The sequence below is a fragment of the Vidua chalybeata genome, chromosome 22 (assembly GCF_026979565.1).
Source record: "Vidua chalybeata isolate OUT-0048 chromosome 22, bVidCha1 merged haplotype, whole genome shotgun sequence".
NCBI classification, from domain to species: Eukaryota; Metazoa; Chordata; class Aves; order Passeriformes; family Viduidae; genus Vidua; species Vidua chalybeata.
This window is the reverse complement of record NC_071551.1, coordinates 429,930-453,203: the sequence shown is the minus strand read 5'-3', so window position 1 is coordinate 453,203 and position 23,274 is coordinate 429,930. Positions and strand designations below refer to the sequence as shown.

Genomic DNA, 23,274 nt, shown 5'->3' with positions numbered 1-23,274 from the left:
TCATCTCACCCATCTTCTACCCAGCACAGAGACCTCCTTGTGACTCCTGCAGAAGGCCAGAATGGGAAGTATTTACCTGCAGCTATAGACTTTCCAGATGTGCCTCTACACATCTCTACAGAGAGCAGAGCATGGGCACATGTTGAGAGGTGCTACCTCTGCAGCATGAGCTTTGGGAAGAAAGTCTGGGTCACAGCAGACCAGGGGAGTGTGGGTGGAGGGCTGGGGTGAGTCAGCAGGGGACCTAGTCCAGCTGAAGAACAGCAAAGTGGGGGGACAAGGATGGCTGGCAAGAGCTGGAGTTTAACTTTTGCCTACCAAAGTGGTGGCCAGAAGGCCAAGGTCATCAAGTAGGTGACATATGGCCTTGGCTTCCTTGGGCAGAGAAAGACAGATTCACATGTTAGAGAAAGACATCAGACCCATCAGCAGGTTCAGCACAGCTGGAGGGGCACAGATTGTCTCCCCAGGCAGCCTGAAACCTGAGGCAGGGCTCTGTTTACCTTATTTCAGCCAAGAGGAGGAGGGCAAACTCCATCTCCAGCAGGAAGCCTCCAGTGGGTGGAAAACCTCTGAGCTGAGACAATTTTGCACAGTCCCAAGCCAGATCTAATCTATCCAGACAGACCCATTTGCTGGCAGCTCCTCTGTGCTGCTAGGGAGGATGTGGACACCAGACCCATCCTGGCCAGCCCTCCCCATCAGCAGGAGGTTCTGGGGACAGCAGGAAAGTGTCTAAGAGGCACAGAGAAGAGCTTTACATATGCTGCAGGCCTCTAAGCATCCCTGATCCATGGGATGAAGGAACACAGGCCAACAAACTTGACCCTAAGCTCCCTGGGAGCAAAACACAGACTGACTACTCCCATTAGAGGTGGAAAGGTCACTGTCTGGACTGCCTGCAGTGCTGGGCATCTCCAGGGTGTCCAAGACAAGGGGAATAAGGCCAATCTAAGCATTTGTGCTCTGCACAGATCGGCCCTGACTAACGCTGATGCTCTTCAGCACTTGCCAGAGAGCAGAGATGGCAGTGAGCACCAGCACAGGGGCGAAGGCTGCCACCAGTTCACTCCTCAGCCATGTCAAGCAGTGTGAGCTCCTTCACTCTTGTACTGTTTGGCAGATTTCCTATCTTTTGACTCGTGCTGGTAGTTGTTTCCTGCACAGTCTCCAGTTTGTCATTTACATGTCACATGCTGCTGTGGTGAGCAGCTGTAGGCAATGACATGTCATTGCAGCAACACTCAGAATAGGGGCAGCTGAGAATGCCTTCTGACCTGCCAAAAGCAACTCCTAAAGCCCACAAACATCGCTCAGGACTCTGCACACCTCTAGTTCTGACCAGCAGCCCTCAGGATGCGGTTACATGTCTGACCAGTTCCCTCCTGTCCCCATGCAGCCAGCATTGCTTCCTCCCAGGCATATGGTCTGACATTTAGCAGTGCTGAGCTGCTCAACTGTGTCCATGTGCTGGGCAATTCAGATCCTACTGCTCCTTACTGCTCCTTCAGCCTCTCTTTCAGCAAGGGCTCTGTTTCCTTGCAGGTCACAGAAACCAGTGCCATGGCCTGATCCATGGGTTTGTCCCAGCCCCACTCTCATTGTAGATGAGAGCTCTGTACCACAACTTACAGAGCATCCATGTGTCTGCTATTACATGTACTAAGAACTACACTTTATCAAGTTTGCTTAACATGATTAGAAGTCTGGGTAGATTTCCTACTTTGACTGATCATAAACAGTGCAGGAAAAGAAAAGTGAGAGCTTCTGCTCCCAATAAAAGGAATTACTGTGTTAACACAGGATATCAGGAATTGTGGTCACTTACTGAGGGGGGCCCCATGCAGCTGATGGTACTGGGGGTTCAGGCACATAAATTGGAGACACAGCTGAGCACCCATCAGCCAGCCTGCTCCTCCCCAGGACAGAAGGTCACGGAGCCCATCTCCTGGGGACATGCCTCAGATCTCACTGTCTGCAGCAAACCACCAAAATTTGGGAAAGCCCCTCTGGCTGCTGAAGCAGCTCATGTCTGTGTTGTGAAAGGGCATTCAGGTTTGCTGAGCTGGATGCAGGCCACTGGAGACGTCACTTCCCTTTTCCAGTGCCCAGATTAACTGGGGACATGCTGGCAGTCTGCCAGATTAATAATAAAATTTGCCAAGACATCAGCATCAGCTGGGGCTGCTGGGGCTTGTCCAAATCACAAGGAGGGTTTTCAGACCACTGGTATCCATTTTTCTCCTGCTCTCCCTCTCAAGAGGCTTCAAGGAACATCCAAACTGCCTCTGTGCTCCCACCACCGCCATACCTCACTTCTGAGCAAGCAGCAGATCTTTGCACCTAATTACAGACAGGTTGGATTTTAAAATCATAAAACCTTAACCCCTAAAGGAAGCCTAGAGCACCAAATTTGCATATACTGTGTTAAAATAACACCTGGGGGCTGTGAAATGACACTTTACATGGAAAATGTCAAGTGAGGGCTGCTCAGGGCCACTTGTGTATCCAGGACACTCTGCCTTCTTCCAAAGGATCCCAGAGCAACAGGACAGACACTGGGTCACAAATGGGAGTTGTGCAGAAAACAGACATTTCCTAATGGTCACAGGCTTAGTCATGCACCCTAAATGCAAGGAGATTGTGCTGGTTTTGGCTGGGGTGGAGTTAACTGTCCTCAAGTGGCTGATGTGGGCTGTGTTTTGAATTTGTGCTGAACACAGGGTTGATAATATAGAGGTGTTTTTGTTATTGCTGAGTGGGGCTTACACAGGGCCAGAGCCTTTTCTGCTTTTCTTAAGGCCATGCTGGGGAAGAAGTTGGGGGTGCTGGGGAGGTTGGGAGGAGGCATAGCCAGAACAAGTGACTCAAACTGACCAAAGGGATATTCCAGACTACATGACATCATGCTCAGTATATAAAGCTGGAGGGAAGGAGGAAGGGGGGGGACATTTGGAGTTATGGTGCTTGTGTCACGATCCGCTCGGAGGAGCAGGGTGTCGTGATGGCTCGTTTACTGATCCCAAAAGTGCAAAAAGGCAAACAACAGGAGACCATCAATTTAATCACAACAAATGCACCTTTATTATAGAGTGCCAACAGCAAATGAGATAGAGGGTTCAGAAAAGGAGATAAAAGATAGAAAGCAAAAGACAGGAAAGGGGATTATAGCTACCAACGCAGACAAAATCTTCACTGGTCTGGACAATGGAGATCCGTCTTGTCGCGTCGGGGAGAATCTTGAAGTCTTGGTTATCTCAGGGGTCTTTTACAGTCCTCTGTGGAAGGGGGGAACAGGAAAAAGACAATGAAAGTATATTGAAATCATCGAGGGGGAACAGGTACAATGAAGAAATAAGTCCATTGAAGCCACCGAGGGGGAACAGGACAGCAGTGAGAGCCATTGTCTTCTTGGTCCAACAACCACACCTGGGAAAACATCTCGCATTGATCAGGCCCGCCCTCCTCCCGGTGGTAGGATTATAGGGGTCTCAGTCTCAGTCCTTGGGAGGGGCTTCAATCTCTGTCCGTCACAGTGGTCATGAGGCAGATGAGGGGTCTTCCGTGGGAGATCACCAGAGTTACCCCAGAAAGCTCATTTGGCCAAGAGGTGGGAAAATTGTGGGTTGAGCAGGTATCGTGAAGCAGGTGTAAGCACGTAGAACAAGCCGCTCCTTGCCAGGTCCTTGCCAGGCCCTGCTTGAAGCAGTGGTCTGTGATGGTACAGCAAATACACCGGCAAAAATAATCATCCACCTCTCCAAGCCGGAACGCCAATCGAGGTCTCCAGGATCTCAGTCTCTGCCATTGCAGCAAACGTGAGGCAAAAATGAGGGGAACTTGGGACCATCTCTTACAGTTTGTCTTCCCAAGCTGCTGTTCCATGGGATGGGGCCCTGCCCTCCTGGAAGTGTTGAATACCTGCCTGCCCATGGGAAGCAGGGAATTAATTCTGTTTTTCCTTGCTTGTGTGTGTGGCTTTTGGTTTCCCTATTGAACCGTCTTTATCTCAACCCATGAGTTCTCCAGCTTTTACCCTTCAAATTCTCTCTCCAATACCACTGGTGGGGGAGTGAGCGAGTGGCTGCGAGGGGTTTGGCTGCTGGCTGGAGTTAAATCAGGACAGAGATGCATAAGTCATAGAATCATAGGATTGTTTGGGTTGGAAAGGACCTTAAAGCTCATCCAGTCCCACCCCCTGCCATGGGCAGGCACACTTTCCACTATCCGAGGTTGCTCCAATCCCCATCCAACCTGGTCCTGGACACTTCCAGGGATGGGGCAGCCACAGCTTCTCGGGGTAACCTGTGCCAGGGCCTCCCCACCCTCACAGGGAAGAATTCCTTCCCAATTTCCATTCTAAGTCTACCTTGTTTCAGCTTAAAGGCATTTCCCTTTGTCCTGTCACTCCATCATTACCTGATCTAAGATCCTCCATGGGATGTCACTTCCCAGTTTGTTACAGGCACTCTGCCATTTCCCCAAATGCATCTGGTAGTTGCAACAGGATACAGTGAAGGGCAGGAAGGTCTCATGGTCCAGCCTGATCTTACAGAAGCTTCTCTGCTTCCTTAGAGGATGGCACCAAGGTCAAGAGGGGCACAGGACCCCCCACAAAACTCAACAGAGCACTCAACCCAGCACCCAGGGCAAGACTTGAAAAAATAATGTTTTCAAAAATGAAGGATTTTTCCTTCCAGATAATTTCTTCACATGAAACTCTGCAGATACATCTCTCCTTCTCCATATTTTATTTTTACAGAGGAAATAAAATCACAGCGTAACAAGAAACCACCAGCAATCAGTATCTCCGGTGTGGTACACACCAGACCAGGACATGTCCTGGGAAAAACATAGGTGTTGCTAACGCTGCAATTTGCTCTGCTGTGTGTATCTCATCCATCAAGAAGGAACTGGAATGGGGGGATGTGAGTTATTATCTCCTCATAATAATATGGGAGATGCTCAATGGACTCTGTAAAGCTGCAGAACTCTTGCTAGGTGTGTGCTGCTGGCAGGACTCTGCTGACGATACATCCACACAGGATCTTGCTGGGCAGAAAGGCAGGAGAGACAGCCCCAAACAGGACAGATGAGCCTGAACCACTCCTGATGTAATCACTTACATTGTCCTCTTTCAGCTGTGATAATTCCAGCAACAAGGCCCAAAGGGCACAGCCAACAGGCCCCATGCTCATGCTCTGCCCTGTCTGAGCTGCCTCTGCCCTAGGACAGGACTAGAAATAAAACAACTTCTCCTCAAGCCCTGCTGAACCTTTTTCCTCCCTTCACAGTTTTTCAGGAACAAAGAGAGATCAGATTCACTGTAGTGCTCCCTGCAGATATTGACTCACACATAAAGGCCAGGACACTTGTAAAGCATTGTCTGACAATCCATTTCCCATGCCAGAGCACTCCCACAGCTTGTGCAGGACTTCCAAAACTTCCAGCCCCTACAAAGTCAGAAAATGGGGAACAGCTTCCAACTTCACCAGCCTATGGGACAAAATCCACTGCTTTCCCCCCAACACATCTGTTCTGAAACCACCAAGACATAGTTGCTTGTTCTGTCATTATCCCCACTGCTCATCCAAAGTGCTATGTACAGTGCCCAGGCAGGCAGGAGATGGGCTCCAGCAGTTCGCCCTCTGGCCCCTCTCCTCCTGGGCAAGGGGCATCCCTGGTTTTTCACCTCTTCGCCTCAGTAACAGATGCATTTCACTCTCTCCACAGGTGGCCAAGGCCCAGTTTCAGGCTCTTTAAGCAGTGATAGTCAGGGTTTGGAGGTGACCTGTCCAGGGCTTGTAATTTTCCTTCAGCCTGGCAGTAGCTCAAGATTTCTGCACAGGTGGCAACCCAGGAGCGGGGGAAGGCCTGGGAAAGCTCAGAGGAGCTTCCACAAAGGTGCACCTGGGCACTAGCACTAATCCTCAAGGCCTTGAGCACCATCTCCTGGTCATTCGTGGATTTAGTGGCAACTTAACCCTATGGTTTCCTCCATGTCACTATCCTCGCAAAGCTTGCAGGGACAAACCATACATGGGAGCCCTTCAAGACATCCAACACTTCAGCAGGGTTACTCTCATGCTTGCTGCCAGACAGGCAGAATGCCATGAGCTCCCCCAGCCCCTCTCCTGAGAGCTCTACTGCTCTTTCTTCCTTCCAAGTTTTAACGGGAACAAACTCTCACACTGGCACAGCCACATTGGCACGCTCCTGTGCCACCACCTCTGCCTAGTGGCACTGAGCAGCCGGTGCAAGATGCTTCTGGAAAGCTCCAATCTGTCCCCCTCCTGTGCTGCTGTGGCTCTGGGCAGCAGGATACAACAGGCACTGCTCACGGTGTGTTCCTGGGCTCTGGGATCCAGCACGATCACCACTCTGTGTGTAAATATCGCAGTGGCAGGGTTCAACCTTTTGGCATGAGGAAAAGGAAGATAAATGCTACCAGTCCCCTCAGAGCCACAGGAACCCTGCATCTAATTACACTTCAAAATGGATTCAGCAAACCATTAATTATATTTTAGGAAGCTGCAGATAAAAAAAGCTTTATGAAATTTAATCTCAAAGGAACTGGTGTGCACAATGAAGCTGTTGCATTATGCCAGTACCAGAGAAGCAAACTTTACAGCAGGTTCTGAGTGCATTTTACAAGGCAGTGCCCCATGTGCCAGGGGAAGGTTCACGTGCAGTCATAGCAGCTATCTCACACTCCAACACCTTCATTGGTACCACACCACAAGGACACTGGCACACAGGCACAGCTCCTTCCCTTTTTTCAGCATGTCCCTGGTGAATTACAGGGTGGCAGATCTCAGGGCTGTTTGCTCACAGAAAGGACAGATATGCCCAGACATGCCTGGGACCCTCCTTCCTAACAGACCCACAGCAGAAACATGGATCAGACCTGTGTAGCACAAGGTGCCATCCAAACAGTGCTGAAGTAATTTAGCACAGCTCCCAGGAAGTCTCTACTGGAGAAGAGAGGCCCAAAGGTCAGCTCTTCAGCTCTGTGCTGGAAGAGTTCTCCAGCTGCACAACAATGCAGAAGAGAGCAGAAGGAACAAAGCAGCCCTTACACCTTGCAGAAGAAGATACCTGTGAGCACATCACTGATTCCACAATAAAAATCTCCAACCTAAATTCTCAGGACAGCTTTTTTTGGTTTCCTGTATCCATAAGCCCCAGCTTTGTCCTGTACCAGTCCTCTGCTCTCTATTCACAGTAGTGGAGGATCACACCTGATTCCCATCTTTTCCTCTGCTGCTTTATTTCTCATGTGTTGGGGGAGATAAAGTGTTCTACCAGTGGCTGACTGCAGGTAGACTTCTCAGGCAGTGAATGTCTATGAACCTTCCCTGTCCGTGGTTATGCTGTGCTTGCTGCATGCCTGGGATTGCTTTCCCAAAGAAGCCCCAAATCTCCCAGGTGGAGCAGCACATTGAGCTCCTGAACAAGCCTAGTGGATACCAGGTGCCAGGCCCGGGCAACCTCCCCTGTCCCTCACTTGATTTCTTCACACATCAGAGTGATTGTCATCAAACAACTTCTCCTTAGTTACTGCCACCACCTCAGAGCCAGTTTGGCTCACTTGGAATTTGGGCAACGTCACAAGTTTGGCATCATCAAAAGAGATTATGTGTTCTGCTGCTCCTTGCTCCGATGTCTGCGTCACCTGTGTGGAAGGAAGATGACCCAAGAGTCAGACACATACAGCACCACTTTCCCCTGGATCCCTTTGCTGTTCACACTTTTCCCAGCCTCAGCTTAGGTAATAACATTTAGCTTTACACTACAGCTTCTGCAATTACAACAGGCATGAGACTAATAGGAAACACCAAACCACACACACCAGTGATGCAAAAGAAGACAGGAGAGTAATTTAAGTATTTCTCTCCACAAATTGCTATAATTTAGCTCCACAAGCAATCGTAGACAGTAAACATTCTGTGATTATCCACTGGAGGAATGCCATCCTAGGGAATCTTGCACACTGGGCTCCCTCATCCGAGGAACTCTTCTTGACTGATGGATGAGATATTGAAGAGGATGAAGCTGGGTTCAAACCTAGCACTGGGCCTCCAATAAAACAGCTGCAGTGTCACAGGGTGTCATTGAGATACCCTGTGTATAATAACCCCTGAGTAACCAGGCACCTCCACACACACTGCCAATCCTCCTCCTCAGCTCCTTGAAGTCATGACTGAGCTGCTTTCCCTCCAGCAAACCTGCTTCACGCCAGCACAGAAATCCCAGAGTACTGTGGGCTGGGGTTTGCATCATAGACCCCTCCAAGAATGGGAAATCATGGAGCAGAAGGGGAAACAGGGCCCACAGGATGGATTTGGGAAGAGTAAGAGCATGGGAGAGGAGGATGGGTGAACAGTGCAGTGTCTGTGACACAGAGCAGTCCTTATCTGCACAATGTAGGCAGTGGTGGCTTGGGAGAAGGCCACCTTGGGATGCTCAGTGCTGAGGTACCCCTCCAGCTTGCTCTGGGAGGGAAAGAGCTCATCAATGAAAGTGCTGTCTATCTGTGTGAAGTGCTGGCTGGTGACGTGGCCCTGCAGGGCCCCAGGGAGCAGAAGGCCATGAAGCAGTGTGAGCAGCATCACGTTTGGGAACCTGTGGGAGAAGCACTGTCTGAGTCTGGCCTGGGACAGCCAGGGCCAGCCTAAGAGCACAGGGAGCTGCAATGGCGAGGGCACACAGGGCTGAAACCCAGGAGGAACTGGCATGTGCTAGTGTCCCTTCTCCTGGCTGCACCATTGGCTGTCAAACAGTTTATGGCTGCTTGGGTTCATTCTGGCTCCCTGCAGCACTGGCATTAAGAAGCCCGGCTGGTTTACCTGCAGCTGTGCCTGTCCCTGCTCACAGGAATCCACTCCTCCTGTTCCCTCACACCATCCAGCATTGTTCCTTGCTGGCCCAGCTTACATCTCCTAATCCAGCTATTCCAAAATCATTACCCAACTCAGCGGATCTCCACTTTCAGAGAGAGCTTTTTTCTAGGTCTTCTTCCTCATTCTCTAGGCTGCTGTTGGCTGCTCCCTCCAGTGTCTCCTGATTTATATTCTCTCCTGCTATCCTATGCTCTGCCGTGGGGACCCACCATTTGTCATAGCCTGGTCCACCAGTTCACTCTGCCCTTACAGCTTGCAAACTTGCCAAAGCATGGAACTGGACGATTTCTGAAGTCTCTTCCAACCTCCAACCCAAACCATTCTACAATTCTATGATTTAAAGGATCCTTGACATGGTGTCCCCAAGCCCAGGTTTGCCTCTCATCTTTCTAGTGCTACACTCCCCTTTTCTTCAGTCTCCCACTAGCTATGTAGACAGACCCAGTGCTTGTGTTTCCATCCATCACCTCCTCATGCTGTTGTGTCCTCACTTACACTTAGCTCTCTTCTCTACTGTAACAATCAAATCCATAACTTTCTATGATTCCAGTAGGTCCAAAAGCTTTACATGTCCCAGCCTCACCAAATCCAGTGTTTTTCCAGTTCATCCTTACTTTCTGTTTCTTCACATTTTTCCTTACCACGTCCCTCTTCACCCTCCTGTTTACATTTCAGACATCACCAAGAGGAACCATCACTGCTCAACAGGTAACCTGAACAGCAGCAAAGGTGACAGACCTGAGTGCCTGCACTTCATGTGAACCTGCAGGAGAGCCAGTGTGGGGAACAGCTCCATGCATGACTCACACTCACGGAACTTCACATCTGCAAACAAAGCCAAGAACACAAAAACATACTCTTGGGGTCTTTTACAAGAGGGCTTCTGGACCATAGCTCTCTAGTATTTCATCACCACCACACCTGCACACAGGCATAAGGATCATCCTCAGAGGAGCAGCCAGGAGCAAGCGAGCTGCAAGATGCTGAGATGAGCCAGAGGAGACTACTACAGTTCACAAGAATCTACTGTGACTTGCATGAAAATGGGATGTGCAACCTTGTGCTATCAGAGTTATTACTGCATTGGTCTCTTCTCCCACATAGCAAGTGATGGGACAAAAGGAAATGGCTACAAGTAGCACCAGGGGAGGATCAGGCTCTGTGCTCTTCCACATTTTCATAAATGACTTGGAGATAGGACTGGAAGGAATATGAGGCAAGTTCACAGAAGAGACAAAACTGGGAAGAGCTGCTGCCTCCCTCAAAGGCAGGGAGGCCCTGCAGAGAGACCTCGACAAAATAGAGGACTGGGCCATCACCAACCATGTGAAGTTCAACAAGGGAAAGTGCCAGATTCTTTACCGGCGATGGGGCAACCCTGGATGTGTGGGTGGACTAGGGAACAAGAGGCTGGAGAGCAGCTGCAGGAAGGGACCTGGGGTCCTGGTCAATGGCCAGCTGTATCTGAGTCAGCACTGGCCTGGCAGCCAGGAGGGCCACCTGTGTCCTGGGAGACATCAGGGACAGCATCGACAGCCAGACAAGGGAGGGGATTGTCCCACTGTGCTCTGCAGTGGCGCAGCCTCACCTTGAGTCCTGGAGCAGATTTGGGCACCACAAAGTAAGAAAGATATTAAACTATTAGAGTGTGTCCAAAGGAGGGTCATGGCAAAGGTGGAGGGCCTTGAGCAGAAGCCGTGTGAGGAGCTGGTGAGGACACTTTGTTCAGCCTAGAGGAGACTGAGGTCAGACCTCATCACAATCTACCACTTCCTCATGAGTGGAAGAGGAAGGGCAGACACTGATCTCTTGTCTGTGGTGACCAGTGACAGGACTTGAGGGAATGGCCTGAAGTTGTGTCAGGGGAGATTTAGTTTGGGTATCAGGAAACAGGCTTTTCACCCAGGGAGTAGTCAGGCACTGGAACAGGCTCCCCAAAGAAGTGGTTCCAGCACCAATCCTGACAGTGATCAAGAAGCATTTGGAAAACACCCTTGGGCACATGGTGTGACTCTTGGAGATGGTGCTGTGCAGGGCTAGAAAATTGGACTCAATGATCCTTGTGGGTCCCTTCTTACTCAGCATATTCTGTGATCAGGGAAAACTTCTTCATGAAAAGCATGGTCTGGCATTGGAACAAACTGCCCAGGGCAATGGTGGAGTCACCATCCCTGGAAGCACTCAAAAATGTGTGGATGTGACACTTGGGGACAGGGTTTGCTGGTGCACATGGCAGTGTTGGGTTAATAGTTGGACTAGATCCCAGAGAGCTTTTTCAACCTAAATGATTCTGTGATTCTCTCTCTCCCTCCAAACAGTCACTATATCGCTTACAATGAGGTCTTACCTGTGTGCTCTGCCTTGACGTGTTTTTGGTGAGCAGCAGTGCTGGTGAAGGTTTTGTCACAGCAGCTGTACCGCAGGGAGGAGAACTTGGAGAAGTAGTGATTCTGAGCTGCAAAGACATCAGGGTGGTGAGTCCTGTTGTGATAACATAGCCCTGACAACTGCTGCAATGACAAGGATCAAACCACAGTTACCATCCAAAGCTGTTGGATTTAAACCAAAAGAGAGCAGGTTCAGATGGGATATTGGGAAGGAATTCTTCCCTGGGAGGGTGGTGAGACCCTGGCACAGGTTGCCCAGAGAACCTGTGACTGCCCCATTGTCGCCTCATTTCTCTTTACAGAGAAAAGCAAGGCACAACTTTTTCCCATGCATTTATTGGGAAAGGCAGTGAGAAGCCTCAGAGAGAACAAGAGAAAACAATTCTTATCTGCTCCTGTGTTTGCCCCACATGGAATGTAGTATGGAGATTGTTTACCCAAAGTGATTGCTTGATTGGATTCTGGTGAAGGTTGTTTGGATTCATGGACCAATTGAATCTAGCTGTGTCAGACTCTCGAGCAGAGAGAGTCACAAGTTTTGTTAGTAGTTAGTTGAGAGATAGTAAGGAAGTAAGTATGATATAGTAAGTATCTCTTTAAAATAGTATATTAATGTAATATAGTATAGTTTTAATAAAGCAATCCTTCAGCCTTCTGATCTGGAGCCAGACATCATCATTTCTTCTCACTGGGGGTCGTCTGATTTTCGATAACCCATCCCTGGAAGTGTCCAAGACCAGGCTGGATAGGGCTTGGAGCAACCTGGGCTAGTGGACAATGTCCCTGCCCATGGCAGGGAGTGGAACAAGATGAGCTTAAAGTCTCTTTCAACCCAATCAACTCTGACATTCTATGATTCTGTTGCAGGGACAGCATGACAGCCAGAAACCATGTGGAAAGCAACATAACAGGGGAGTTGTGCTCAGCAGGCACAAGACCTGCTTGTTTTCCCACTGGACAACCACTAACACCTCACTCTGCTTCTCCATTGTCCCTGATGAGCTGAATACAGCTGAATCCATGATCCTTGTCTCATTCACTGCAGGTCTCCTTTTGGTGTGAATTCTTGTTCCCTTGCAGCAATGTGGAGGTCTGCCACAACATCGTGAGCTGCCCCAGGAAGGGCAAAGAGATTTGGTTTCTCACACGCATCCTGCTAAAGCAGCCAGGAACTGGAACAGCTTGGTTATTTTTGGAGACTTTCAAATTTGCCAGTAGCCCTACTTTTCCTGGATGAGCTATGTGGAAAACCAATTAGGGAAGAACTAATCAGAAAGTGGTTGTGCCAGTGGGGCAGGAAAAATGAGCTGAGCTGTGTTTCTCACACATGGAGCACATGTTTCTCTCACACAGAGCTGAAGAGAGGAAGAGGACAAGATTTCAGACTATTACTTATTATATTGTCCAAACTTCCGTCTAAACACCTCTGCTCCCAGCATCCCTATCTGAGGCATGAGCAAACTCTCTTCCAGATGTCACATGCCATGGGGAGTCTCTTCTTTTTCTTCTTGGCCATCCCCACCATCCTGTGGACCTCCAGCTGATGCTTCTCCAGCTCATTCTTTGTCAATTTGACCTCGCCACACTCTTTAAGCTGGATCTGCTTTCCTCTGGCGACCTGATGGCATTTCATGTGCACCTTTGGGTGGCAGTAGAAGTGAAAGACCTTATCACAGGCTTTGCAGACAAAACTCTGCTTGGAAGAAGCTTTGTCTTGGGATTCCTTTGCTTCTTTGGCACTGGCACCTCCTTCCTTGTCCTTATCTTTGTCCAGAACTTCAACTGGGATTCATTGTTCACCTTCCATCTCCTGATCCCAGGTTTCTGCCCTCTTCCCTCAATCAAGAGACCTATGCAATTACTGTTTCGGTGGTGACCAGTAGGACTGAGCACCTGCCCCTCAGTCTCCCATCTCCTGAATGCTTCTACATAGTTTTCGCTGCTCAGACGCAGCAGACAAACATCAGACATGTTGTCCCATCACAATGGTGACACACAGCTCTGTGCAGAAGTGGTTCTGGCCATGCATGGTTAGAAACATAAAGACTGATCCATGAATTTCTCCACCACACATGCAAGGGTCTGCATGAGATGCCAAGAGCCAGGGCCAGATTTTCCAAAAAGCTTGTTTCTCAAAGACTTGCTTCCAAGCATTTGCCTCCTGCTCAGACACAAGAAGTTACAGCTATGCTTGCAGACCTGAGCTTCAGGTACAATACTGTCAAAATCTGCCACTAAGAGTGGATATCTAGCCCTTAATTACAAGAAATCTCAGAAACACTTCACAAACACAACCCCTTTGAAAAGGAACAGGTAATCTTGCTATGACCCTTTTGAGTCCTCTGCTCAGGGCCCTGGGGTATTTTAAACAACTCAACATGTTCATTTCTTAGAAAGCACAAATGCCTTCCCCAGTCCCTCTAACACCATCACCTCAAAAAGCACAAGCTAGAAAATTCACCCAGGATCTCAATCTACCGAAAAGACCCACAGGAAATGTATGTATGGGAGAAATCAAAATACTAACAGATACATTTGTCTTCTTTACTATAATGAGAACCCAGAACTGTGTAGCTGTGGAAACTGGCACAGACTTCTCCTTTTGCCACTATACAGGAAAACTCAGCCTGTGCTTGAAAAACTTCATCTCTGCCTTCCTCACTATGGGAAGAGCTCAGCACAATGTCCCCTCGCACAGCACCACTGCCCCAGATTTCCAACAAACTAAAGACCAGATAACATATTTCAATGGACCTGGAAAGCTTAAGACACCAAGTGGTGTTCCATAATCAGCAAATACATCAAGGGAGAACAGCAGACTGGAAAACTGATTTCCAGTCTGTCCTGTTCTGTCCAAGTCACTGACTTGTGACCTCTAAAATTTCTTTCCACATCCCTTCAACCAACCTGTCAGTTTTTCTGACCTAAGTGAAGAATTATTTTTCAATCTACCAGTGAGATGGTAACTGTCCTTTTTTTAAAAAAACAAGACCATGGAGAGGAAAAGGCTTTTTTATAGAGCTCTTGACACATTTCTGATATTTGAGAATAAGACAAATCTTGACAAATATGATCTCCTAAATGACAGTAGAGAGCCCTAAAAAGCAGATGGCTAGGGAGAAGGTTATGGAGTTGGCTGAAAGAGCCAAACCCTGCCCTTACATGCACCAGCTGCGAAGAGTGACAGTGCTCTGGCTACAGCAGGGTTCAAAGGAGAAGCCAAGAGATTCCATGTTGTACTTCTACCAAAGAAACCAATCAATTACTTGCAGTGCTGAGCATGGTTGGAGATGGATGCAGTTTCTTCCACAGGGATGCTCTGTGTCTTCCAAGTGCTTTGGTTCACCTAACTTAATTACTAGAAAATTTTGAGGTTTTTTTGCAATAGAGATGCAAAAACTGTTGTTTTCCTGTGGATGTGCAAATGGAGCATATCTCCATGCAGCACATACATTCTCAGAAATGTAAGGTCTCCTCGGTTTTAATAGGAAGCTCACACCTCTCTGATATGAAGCCTGCAGTTATCACTCATATCTCATGCCAAAAGCCACAGGGTCCATAAAGTCACCTGCAATGTGTAGGCCTGGTAAGCAGTGATGTCAGAGATGAGTAGGCTGGCCTCGAAATTAAGATATGGAACTTCAGTGCAAAGATCTGTAGGATGCCAGAAAGAAGTTGATACCTGGCAATCCTCTTCTGGACACTTCATCTAGAATAGATGTTTTTGCCAAGTAAATAACATTTTCCAGGGCTTTTGTTTTTGATGATGCTTCTTGCTTGATTTCATCTCAACCTTGGCTTGAAGCCCTGAAAAGCCACTCAGTGGCAGCAGTCTGCTCTCTTTGATATTGCTGCCAGAGAGGCGGCAGCTGCCAGAGCAGTCCCACTGACTCCCCAGGCCCCTCCACTACACACACTGAGGTGTCCAGGAGTTCACTCAGGCTGCGCATTCACAGACACATGAATTGTTGGCTCATCTGCTCCAGAGTCATCAGGGCATCAGCCCTGGCCCATCCTACAGGCACACAGAGTCCAGGGGAGTGGGACAAGTGCCTGCAGCATCAGAAAGTGACAGAATCAATGGCAGATAAGAAAGAGTCACCCTTTCTCTAGAAATCAAAGCCATGACCACGTGAAAAATGCCAGCTGGATTGGTGGCAGCTCTTGGTACAGCTAGAAGAGAGGACGTAGATCTGAACTGGGAGTGAATATTGGATTTGCAGCATAGGACCTCTCTCAGGAGACTACTGAGGCAAGGAATGGGAATGGAGAATGTGCTGTCATCCTTCAAACCCTACAACTACAGCAGTCATCATGTGTTGAATATAGGTAAAACCTTATAAAATAAGGGCTTTGTTACCCTTGTAAAATCAAGACTCATTGCCTAAGCAGAAGGGGACTATGGGAAAGTGACTCAGCTGAATTGGAGGTAGAAAAACAAGTTATATAACGATTATGTACCCACATCGTGGGTTATGGTGGTTGGTTGAATTATATTTGTTATACTTCAATGGAATGTAACTGATAATGTCCTAACTGCTTACAAAGGCCTGGTTTTTGCAATGAAGCAGCTCTCCTTTGCACCTGCCTGGGGACTCTGCATCATGTTGCTTTGTACAATCGAAATCCTTGGTTTCTTCTACCTGTGCCCTGCTCCCATTCACCCACTCCCACCTTCCACCCCAGCAGCATTTCCTCACTACTCCAGGCCATAGGCAGGCCAACAAGCCCAGTGTTCAGAGGGTGACCTGCCCCCAGCACATGGGGGACAGGCTTTGCCTGTCCCTGCTACACATGAAATGATGGCAAGTGTCAAAGCCATGAGGCTTGTGTTCATTCATAAAGACCGATGGCCTTGACCCAAATTTGCAGATAAAGTAATCAAACCTTCTATCCCTAAAAAACCCCGACACATTAACAGCAAATTGCTTTTTGCTCCAATTCCCCAGCAATCTGATGGCATTTCCACGCTGCTTATCAGCTAAGTAGCTCTGGCACCATGAGAAAATAGGAATGGATTGAGCCTGTACTTGGCTAAAAACCACACTGTGCACGTCCCAGAGGACTCTGCAGTCCAAATAACTGGGATATACTGGAAAACAGATGAAAAACTATGTAAGCAAACAGAATAAGCAAGTCACATTTGCATCCTTTCCGGGAGAACACACACTTGCAATTGCCTTCCTGACCCTCTGGTATCTCTGTCATTAAAGCACCAAATTCAGTTAAGCATTTTTCCTTCAAATGATGGATGCAAAGTTACAACTGGGCTCAGCTGGAAAGCCTCCCACAGCTCAGGGCAGGACTCACTTGTGGCTATTGCTCTGCATTTTTTTCTGGAGTTAAAAAATTGCTATCTGCATCTGTATCATCCACAACTTTGCCAAACTAGTATAGCATGTAACATTGTCCTACTGCTGTCAGACCGTAATTAGGAGGGTATTTATCTGTAAAGTATATACAGAGAAAGACCAAATTAAAACATTCTAAGAAAATTAACTTAGAAAATAGTCTGGGACTACAAACTGCATTGTCATGGTCACCTTTGCACTAGACAAGTGCGCTCTGTCATGACCTTTCCTCCGCATATCTAATGTGAATCTGCCTTCTGTCAGCTTAAGGCTATTTGGCCTGGTCTTGTCACTCCTTGCCCGTACAAAAAGTCCCTGTCCAGCCTTCCTGTAGGCCCTCATTTATATAAAACACTCAGTAAAATATCCAGCACACTCTCACTTCAGCAAAGGGGCACTTCCAACTTCAGATGGCTTCCCCAGCTTAAGCAATGACCCTTGATCTTAGGGCACATTGGGACCTGTCCACCCTTTGAGCCTCAAACCATGTCCACTATGAGAACATCCCATCATACCTCTTTCACTGCTTCTCTGAGCCCTGCCTCCCCCAAATCCAAGCCCTTCAGGTCCTCTCTTTGCTGGATGGCTTGAAGATCAGCTTGCCATGCACAGGATGATTTCAATGGCTGTGCTCTCACTGATGGCCACTGAAGGTGAAAATAAAAAGCAAAGGTATTAAGAACACAAACCCAAGAAGAACCTGAAGCTGACCTGTTAACAGGAGTGACTTCTGCATGGCACAGAAAACAGCAAACTACCACATTCAAGCTTTGGTTGTACTAATTGCAGCACTGACATCCAGCATGAGGTCCTTGCAGACCTCCCTTCTCACTGCTTGTCCAACTTCAGGCAAGAAGATCTGGTTTTCCAAGGTATGTTGCTGAAAGAGACAGTAACAACTTCAAAAGGCAAGGCATAGTTCTCCCAAGACTCAGGATTTCTTATCTCGCTAGTTATAGAGATTCCAACTTCTGCAGAGAACAGACATTCCTAGGCACAATTTGCCTCATCTGAGGACTGCCACATGAAAATTGGCTGGATGCACCAGGGACCAGTGGCACAGTTTTTTCCAGTCAGAACACAGAGGGGATGGGGGAGATCAGATGGAGGCACCTGGCTGCAGGTGAATGCCAGCTCTGTGCGCATAGGGTCAGCACACAAAGTCAGGCTCTGCTGCAGAGACTACCAAACTGACTACTCCTCACACTTGTGTGAGAGTTTGACAACAATTTAGAGGTACAAACACAGTTTAGGTTTTAAAGTAGGAAAACTGAAAGCCAAGGCTATGGGCAGGACAGGATGGTGGCTGCACAGAGACCTCCGATGAGCCCTGGGCTCTCAGACTGATGTGCCTCCAGCTGACTGTTACCACAGAATGGTGGCCAGCTCTCAAAGGTTTGCTCATTATATAACCTGCACTGAGCCACAAGCAAAGCAGCTGTGTTTTCCAAAGTGCTTTTCCAGCTATAACTGTTTCACCAAGGACATGGGTGTTGAGAGGCACTGGAAGAAAAGAGGTTACTGGCCAGGGAGGGATGAGGAGTTAGAAAGCAGCTGCTGCCAGCAGCAGGAGAAACTCAGGGAAAGAGTAAGAGAACACTTGTGAGGAAGAAAAATTCTGAGCTGGGTTGTTTCGAGATATCCTTCATTAACAGTTTCAGGGATGCAGATTCCTGCACAGCCATTAGCAGCTGCCAAACAGCAGAGACAGACAAGGACTGCTGCTCCTGCACTGCCAACACAAGGAAGGCGAAACCACCACCTCCTGCCCACAACCTGTTCCATCACCTTGGAGAGACCCTTAGGGAGCCACTAATAGGGACCCCACCCACTTGCCTCCTGCATCACACTCAGACACAGAATCTCCCAGAACCACAGAATATTCTGACTTGAAAGAAACAAGAGCATGACCGAGGTTCACCCAGACCCAACCTGCCCTTGCTCCTACCTTCTGCAGACCTGGCTCACAGTGGTGAAGTGGTGACCACTTAGAACCTAAACACATCAGCCATTCCCTCAGCTTGCTGTGAACAAGCATCTCTCAGAGCCCAAATCAGCCACTCTTAGTTGCTAATCTTCAGCTTCATATACATTACCCTGCTTCACTCCTACTACAGAATACTAAGGAATCATTAAACCAAGTCCTGCTGGAGGACTGCCCCAAAGCCAGAATGGCAGGTAGTAAATCAAGTCCTTAGGAATTCCAGTATTTCTCCCCAGATGGGGATGAAAACTCTGTATCTGCTTGCACAAGTCCAGGAGCCTGTTCATCTCTCTCTCCACAGGAGCCAGGCTCCATGCAGCAGAGATGCCCAGCAGCAGCACCTGAGTGTCTGTCAGGAGCTCCATAAAGTTGTCTCAGTATTGTCACAATAGTTTGGCCCTAAAATCCTCTGGGCTCCGTTTGCCTGAATTCAGTGAATGGAAAAAGGAACAGTTCAGCTTGCAGCATCTTCCCAAAGGGCTTCAAAGGTAGGGGAAAGGCCCAGGCACCCAGTCCTCCCTAGATCACTAATGCCCAGGGCCTTATGCTCAGCATACCCGGATTCACCTTCAAGCAGAGGATGAACATGACAAATCAGAACTTCTCCAATGCAGGGACAATACAAAATATCTTCTACCCCCACGTGCAAACAGAAATGCATCTTTGGCACCCAAATGTCTCCTGAGTATCAGTCCCAGTCTGAGCCCAGAGGAAGAAAGCCTCAGTGTTCAGCAGATGAACATGTTGCCTTGTCTGTGAACACCTCAAGACGTTTACCAGCCTCTTCTGATACCCTGGAATTACAAAGACTCCATTACTGACTCTTAACTACAGTTTCATTGTAAGAGGTCTGTAAGTCAGTGTTTGATCCACTCCACCGAGAAGGAGCTCAGAAATGCCCTGGCTCATGTCCCTCTCATGCCCTTGTATGACTATCAAACACACCAACATTTTACACTCAGGTGGTCCAAGGTAATCAAGAACTCAGTGGGCTGAGTTGCCCTTGGTGAAAATGTTAAAGGAACACAAACCAGACCTGCGATTGCAGAGCATCTGTAGTACTTCTTCTCCCTCTCACACCAAAAAAATGCAACTTTAACCTTATTCCTTTCTCCTGTCTAATTCTAAGCTGGATCTGCTGAGTTTGCCTTAATGAATCAGAAAAATGATGACTCCAGAGTAAAACCCCAACCTCTAAAGACACCCCAGCATCATGACATTATAGACTAAGTCAGGAAAAGGAACAACGTTTATTCAGGATAATGAAGAGACTTGGGCAAAATCTACTGTGTCCCAAAAGTAATCTAGGATTGTGCTTGTCACTTGATAAATAAAACTGGAAAGTGGCAAATATATTAATTTGAAAAGGACTTTTTCACCACTGCAGTTACTAAGTTGAAGAAGATGCACAGTTATACTTCAGTGGGAGAAAACATACCCAAAACCTATAGTTCATCCCAGACATCCATGCATGATTTTTGTGCTTGTGTCTTTTAATCATTCTGGTTTGGTATCAACCAGAACAACCCATCATTCTCACAGCACTACATGGGAGAAAAGCAGGAAGCACAGCTTGGGGAGAAAGGTAAAGTCTCTGGGACTCAGAAAATACACAGTGCCATGTAAGAAGAGAAAACTCTCCGGGATGGGAAGAAAGCAATAGCAGGCTCGGGGATATTCAGTGGAAGATTCTGAGCTACTATGAACAGTTCCCTGAAAAAAGACTTCTTGGAGACATCAATCTGATCCCCAGCAAAGCCAAAGGAAATTCACGGATGAAATATTTTCCTTCTTCTCCCATCAGAATGTTTCTGATTTTATGACACAAAATTGAGTTGTTATGAATGCTGTCACTGCTCTGCCACCATGCCAAGGTGATCTCGAGAACCAGCATATACCATGTGCCACAGTGCAGGACCTCTTGCTCCCTATTAGCTGGACAGCATAGGACATCAAAGGTACCACTAGTTAATTCATCAGCTGCCAGCAGACTCAAATCATCCCCTCCCTCTTCATTTTCATCATAAGAAATATCTGTGCTTCTGTTTGTTCAAGCTGCAATTTGAGGAAATTCAATTCTGTGTAATTAAGTAATGCCCCTCCTTGAAATGGGTATTACCACGAGATAATTAACCATGCTGGGAATCTGGTGTTTTGAGAAAGCAACCGTGCTTAACAAGTGACAAAGCCAAGTGCCTGTTGGGAATGTATGCTACAGTGGAAATGATCAGCATTATGAGTGCACTTTTGCTTTCTATTAAATCCTCATTTACATTTCACTGCATGTTAATTTAGTTTTAAATTTTATATGACTTCAGAGTCTCTTGATCTGAATTGTTCAGGGTATGCCTAAACCCACCTAAACTTGGAAGGTTGTCCCACCAGGCAAAAGATGGGGGCTCCTGAGTCCCTGAGCCATCACAGGCAGGGAGCAAACAATAAAATCCCACCAAAATGAGTAAGAGGAGTGGCCTGGCCATCCAACAGAATGATGTGTAATGGGGACACTAAGTGTAGGAGTCCCATCAGCACGCTGCTCCACACAGGAGACCATGACTCAGTGACCAACACAAGCAGAAATGCTACCTGGATCAAGGAAAGAAGCACAGCCCAAATAAATTTTCCCCCTATTTTCCTCAATCACAAGGAATTAAAGTAAGACACTGTATTTAACGTCAAGACATCTCCAGCTTAGGGGAATTTTTAGGTATTTGTTTTCAAAGGCGGTCACTACCATACAGTAAAGTCACCAATAGAAGTTTAGTTTACTCATACCTTTACCATCAGAGATGTTTGTTCTTGCCACCAAGTTGTCCAGCATAAGCTGGAGTCCAGGAAGGATGCTTTCACAGCCCCCAGAAGCTTGCACTTTCAGGGTTTTCTCTTCATCTACCTTCCTGAGCAGATTGTCCATGGCCTCCCTCTGAGAGCTGCCTCCACAGCAATCCAAAGCCACCTGTAACAAAGAAACAGCCACAAAACTGTGACAGCTTCCTACAAACTCTTGGGTTTGAACAGAGATCAGAAAAACAGCAAGAGTACCACAACAGTGCACTACCCACTGCTTACACAATGTAACTGGAAGGGATTGTAGGGTGGCAGTTGCAGAACACCAAAACATGGCCAAGGCGTAACAGACATGTCACCTTGAAAACAAACCTGGTGGGTTCTTCCACCAAGTCCAGCTCTTGGAAGTGGCTGACTAGCAAAAACTACTTTTTAAAAAAAAACAAAACCAAAAGTGGACTTTAAAAGAATGTTCAAAACAACATCTCATGTAATATTTTTAGTGAATACTTTTTAAAACTGTCAGTCTCGTTTCCCTTGTCTCTGCAATTTTTTTGCTTTCCATCAAAAAATTGATGGCCAGAAGAAAGTACTCTTATTATTTAAATAAGCACGTATTAACTGAATTATTATTTCTGTGACAAGGCCACACAAAATATCCCTTATGTGAGATGCAACCACGGTAGTTTGGAAAAGCTCTAGGATGCCAGTAAAGTACCTGCAAGGCTCCTACAAGGGAGAGACACTTGGCAAATACAGGGTGACCTCCTTTCCACTAGCACTGTGCTCCTGAACAGAACCTCTACAGGGCACCAGCCCAGTTCCCTGATGTCAATAAGCACTACAGAGGCCTATCAATAAAATTATTAAGATGTGTCCTAAAACTAGTTACATTTTTGCTCCCTATTCCCTGGTTGGTAAGTTCTTCCACAGCCTCAGTCCCCTGCTGATTTTTCTAATTTTCAGCTGAAATTTATTCATGGCCAGTATATGTCTATTTGTTCATGCGCCAATATTATCTTTTAGCGTTAAAAGCCTTTTAAACTCTCTGAGGTGTTTACCCTACCTTTCCTCTTTGATTTCATTATAAGAGCATGATCATATTCCCTCTCAGTCTTCATTCCCCTTGACTAAATAAGGCAGCTCCTCTTATAAAACAGCTTCTACACTCCCCTGGACTTCCCACTGTAGATCTGTCAAGTTCCAGTATGAATTCACTTTTTTTGAACCAGACTGGAACAGAATTTTTGGATAAGGTCTTAACTCTCAGTTCTCATTACTGGCCCCAATACACACCCTTCACTTCATACCACCACATCAGTCAGTTCTCACTACTCAGTTCTCCAGCCATGGAACTCATATAGAATCATAGCATCATTTACGCTGGAAAAGCCCTCTAGGATCATCAAGATCACCCATCAACTAGCACCACCACCATGTTCACCACTAACCCATGTCCTCAAGTACCACATCCACGTATCTTTTAAACCTCTCCACCAACCCTGCCTTGGGCAGCCTATGGCAGTGTTTGATAACCTTCACAGTGAAGAAATTTTACCTAATATCCAATGTAAACCTCTCCTGGCACAACTTGAGGCTATTTCATCTTATCCTGCTACTTGTTACAAGGGAGAAGAAACCAACTCCCACCTGGCTTGGACATCCTTTCAGGAGTTATAGAGAGTGAGAAGGTCCCTCCTGAGCCTGCTTTTCTCCAGGCTGAGCTGTCCCAGCTCCCTCAGCCACTCCTCGTGCTCTTTCTCTGGACACTTCAGGTCTTCAGTGACTTTTCTGTCATGAGGGCCCCAAAATTGAACATAGTTCATTCTTCTCTCTTTTGCAGATCCTCCTCTGTGTGGACA

General features: G+C 47.4%; 1 protein-coding gene across 1 annotated transcript in view; it reads right to left on the bottom strand.

Moving 5' to 3' along the window:
• Positions 1–7,503: 7,503 nt before the first annotated feature.
• Positions 7,504–23,274, bottom strand: part of ZBTB40 (zinc finger and BTB domain containing 40) — a 49,547-nt gene continuing 33,776 nt past the window's right edge. The window contains 14 exon segments of the mRNA XM_053963185.1: positions 7,504–7,534; positions 7,536–7,666; positions 8,409–8,578; positions 9,645–9,728; positions 11,251–11,413; positions 12,728–12,761; positions 12,763–13,072; positions 13,075–13,140; positions 13,752–13,764; positions 17,157–17,229; positions 17,231–17,288; positions 18,242–18,417; positions 18,893–19,049; positions 21,401–21,581. Coding sequence (XP_053819160.1) covers positions 7,504–7,534; positions 7,536–7,666; positions 8,409–8,578; positions 9,645–9,728; positions 11,251–11,413; positions 12,728–12,761; positions 12,763–13,072; positions 13,075–13,140; positions 13,752–13,764; positions 17,157–17,229; positions 17,231–17,288; positions 18,242–18,417; positions 18,893–19,049; positions 21,401–21,581 — 1,647 coding nt within the window.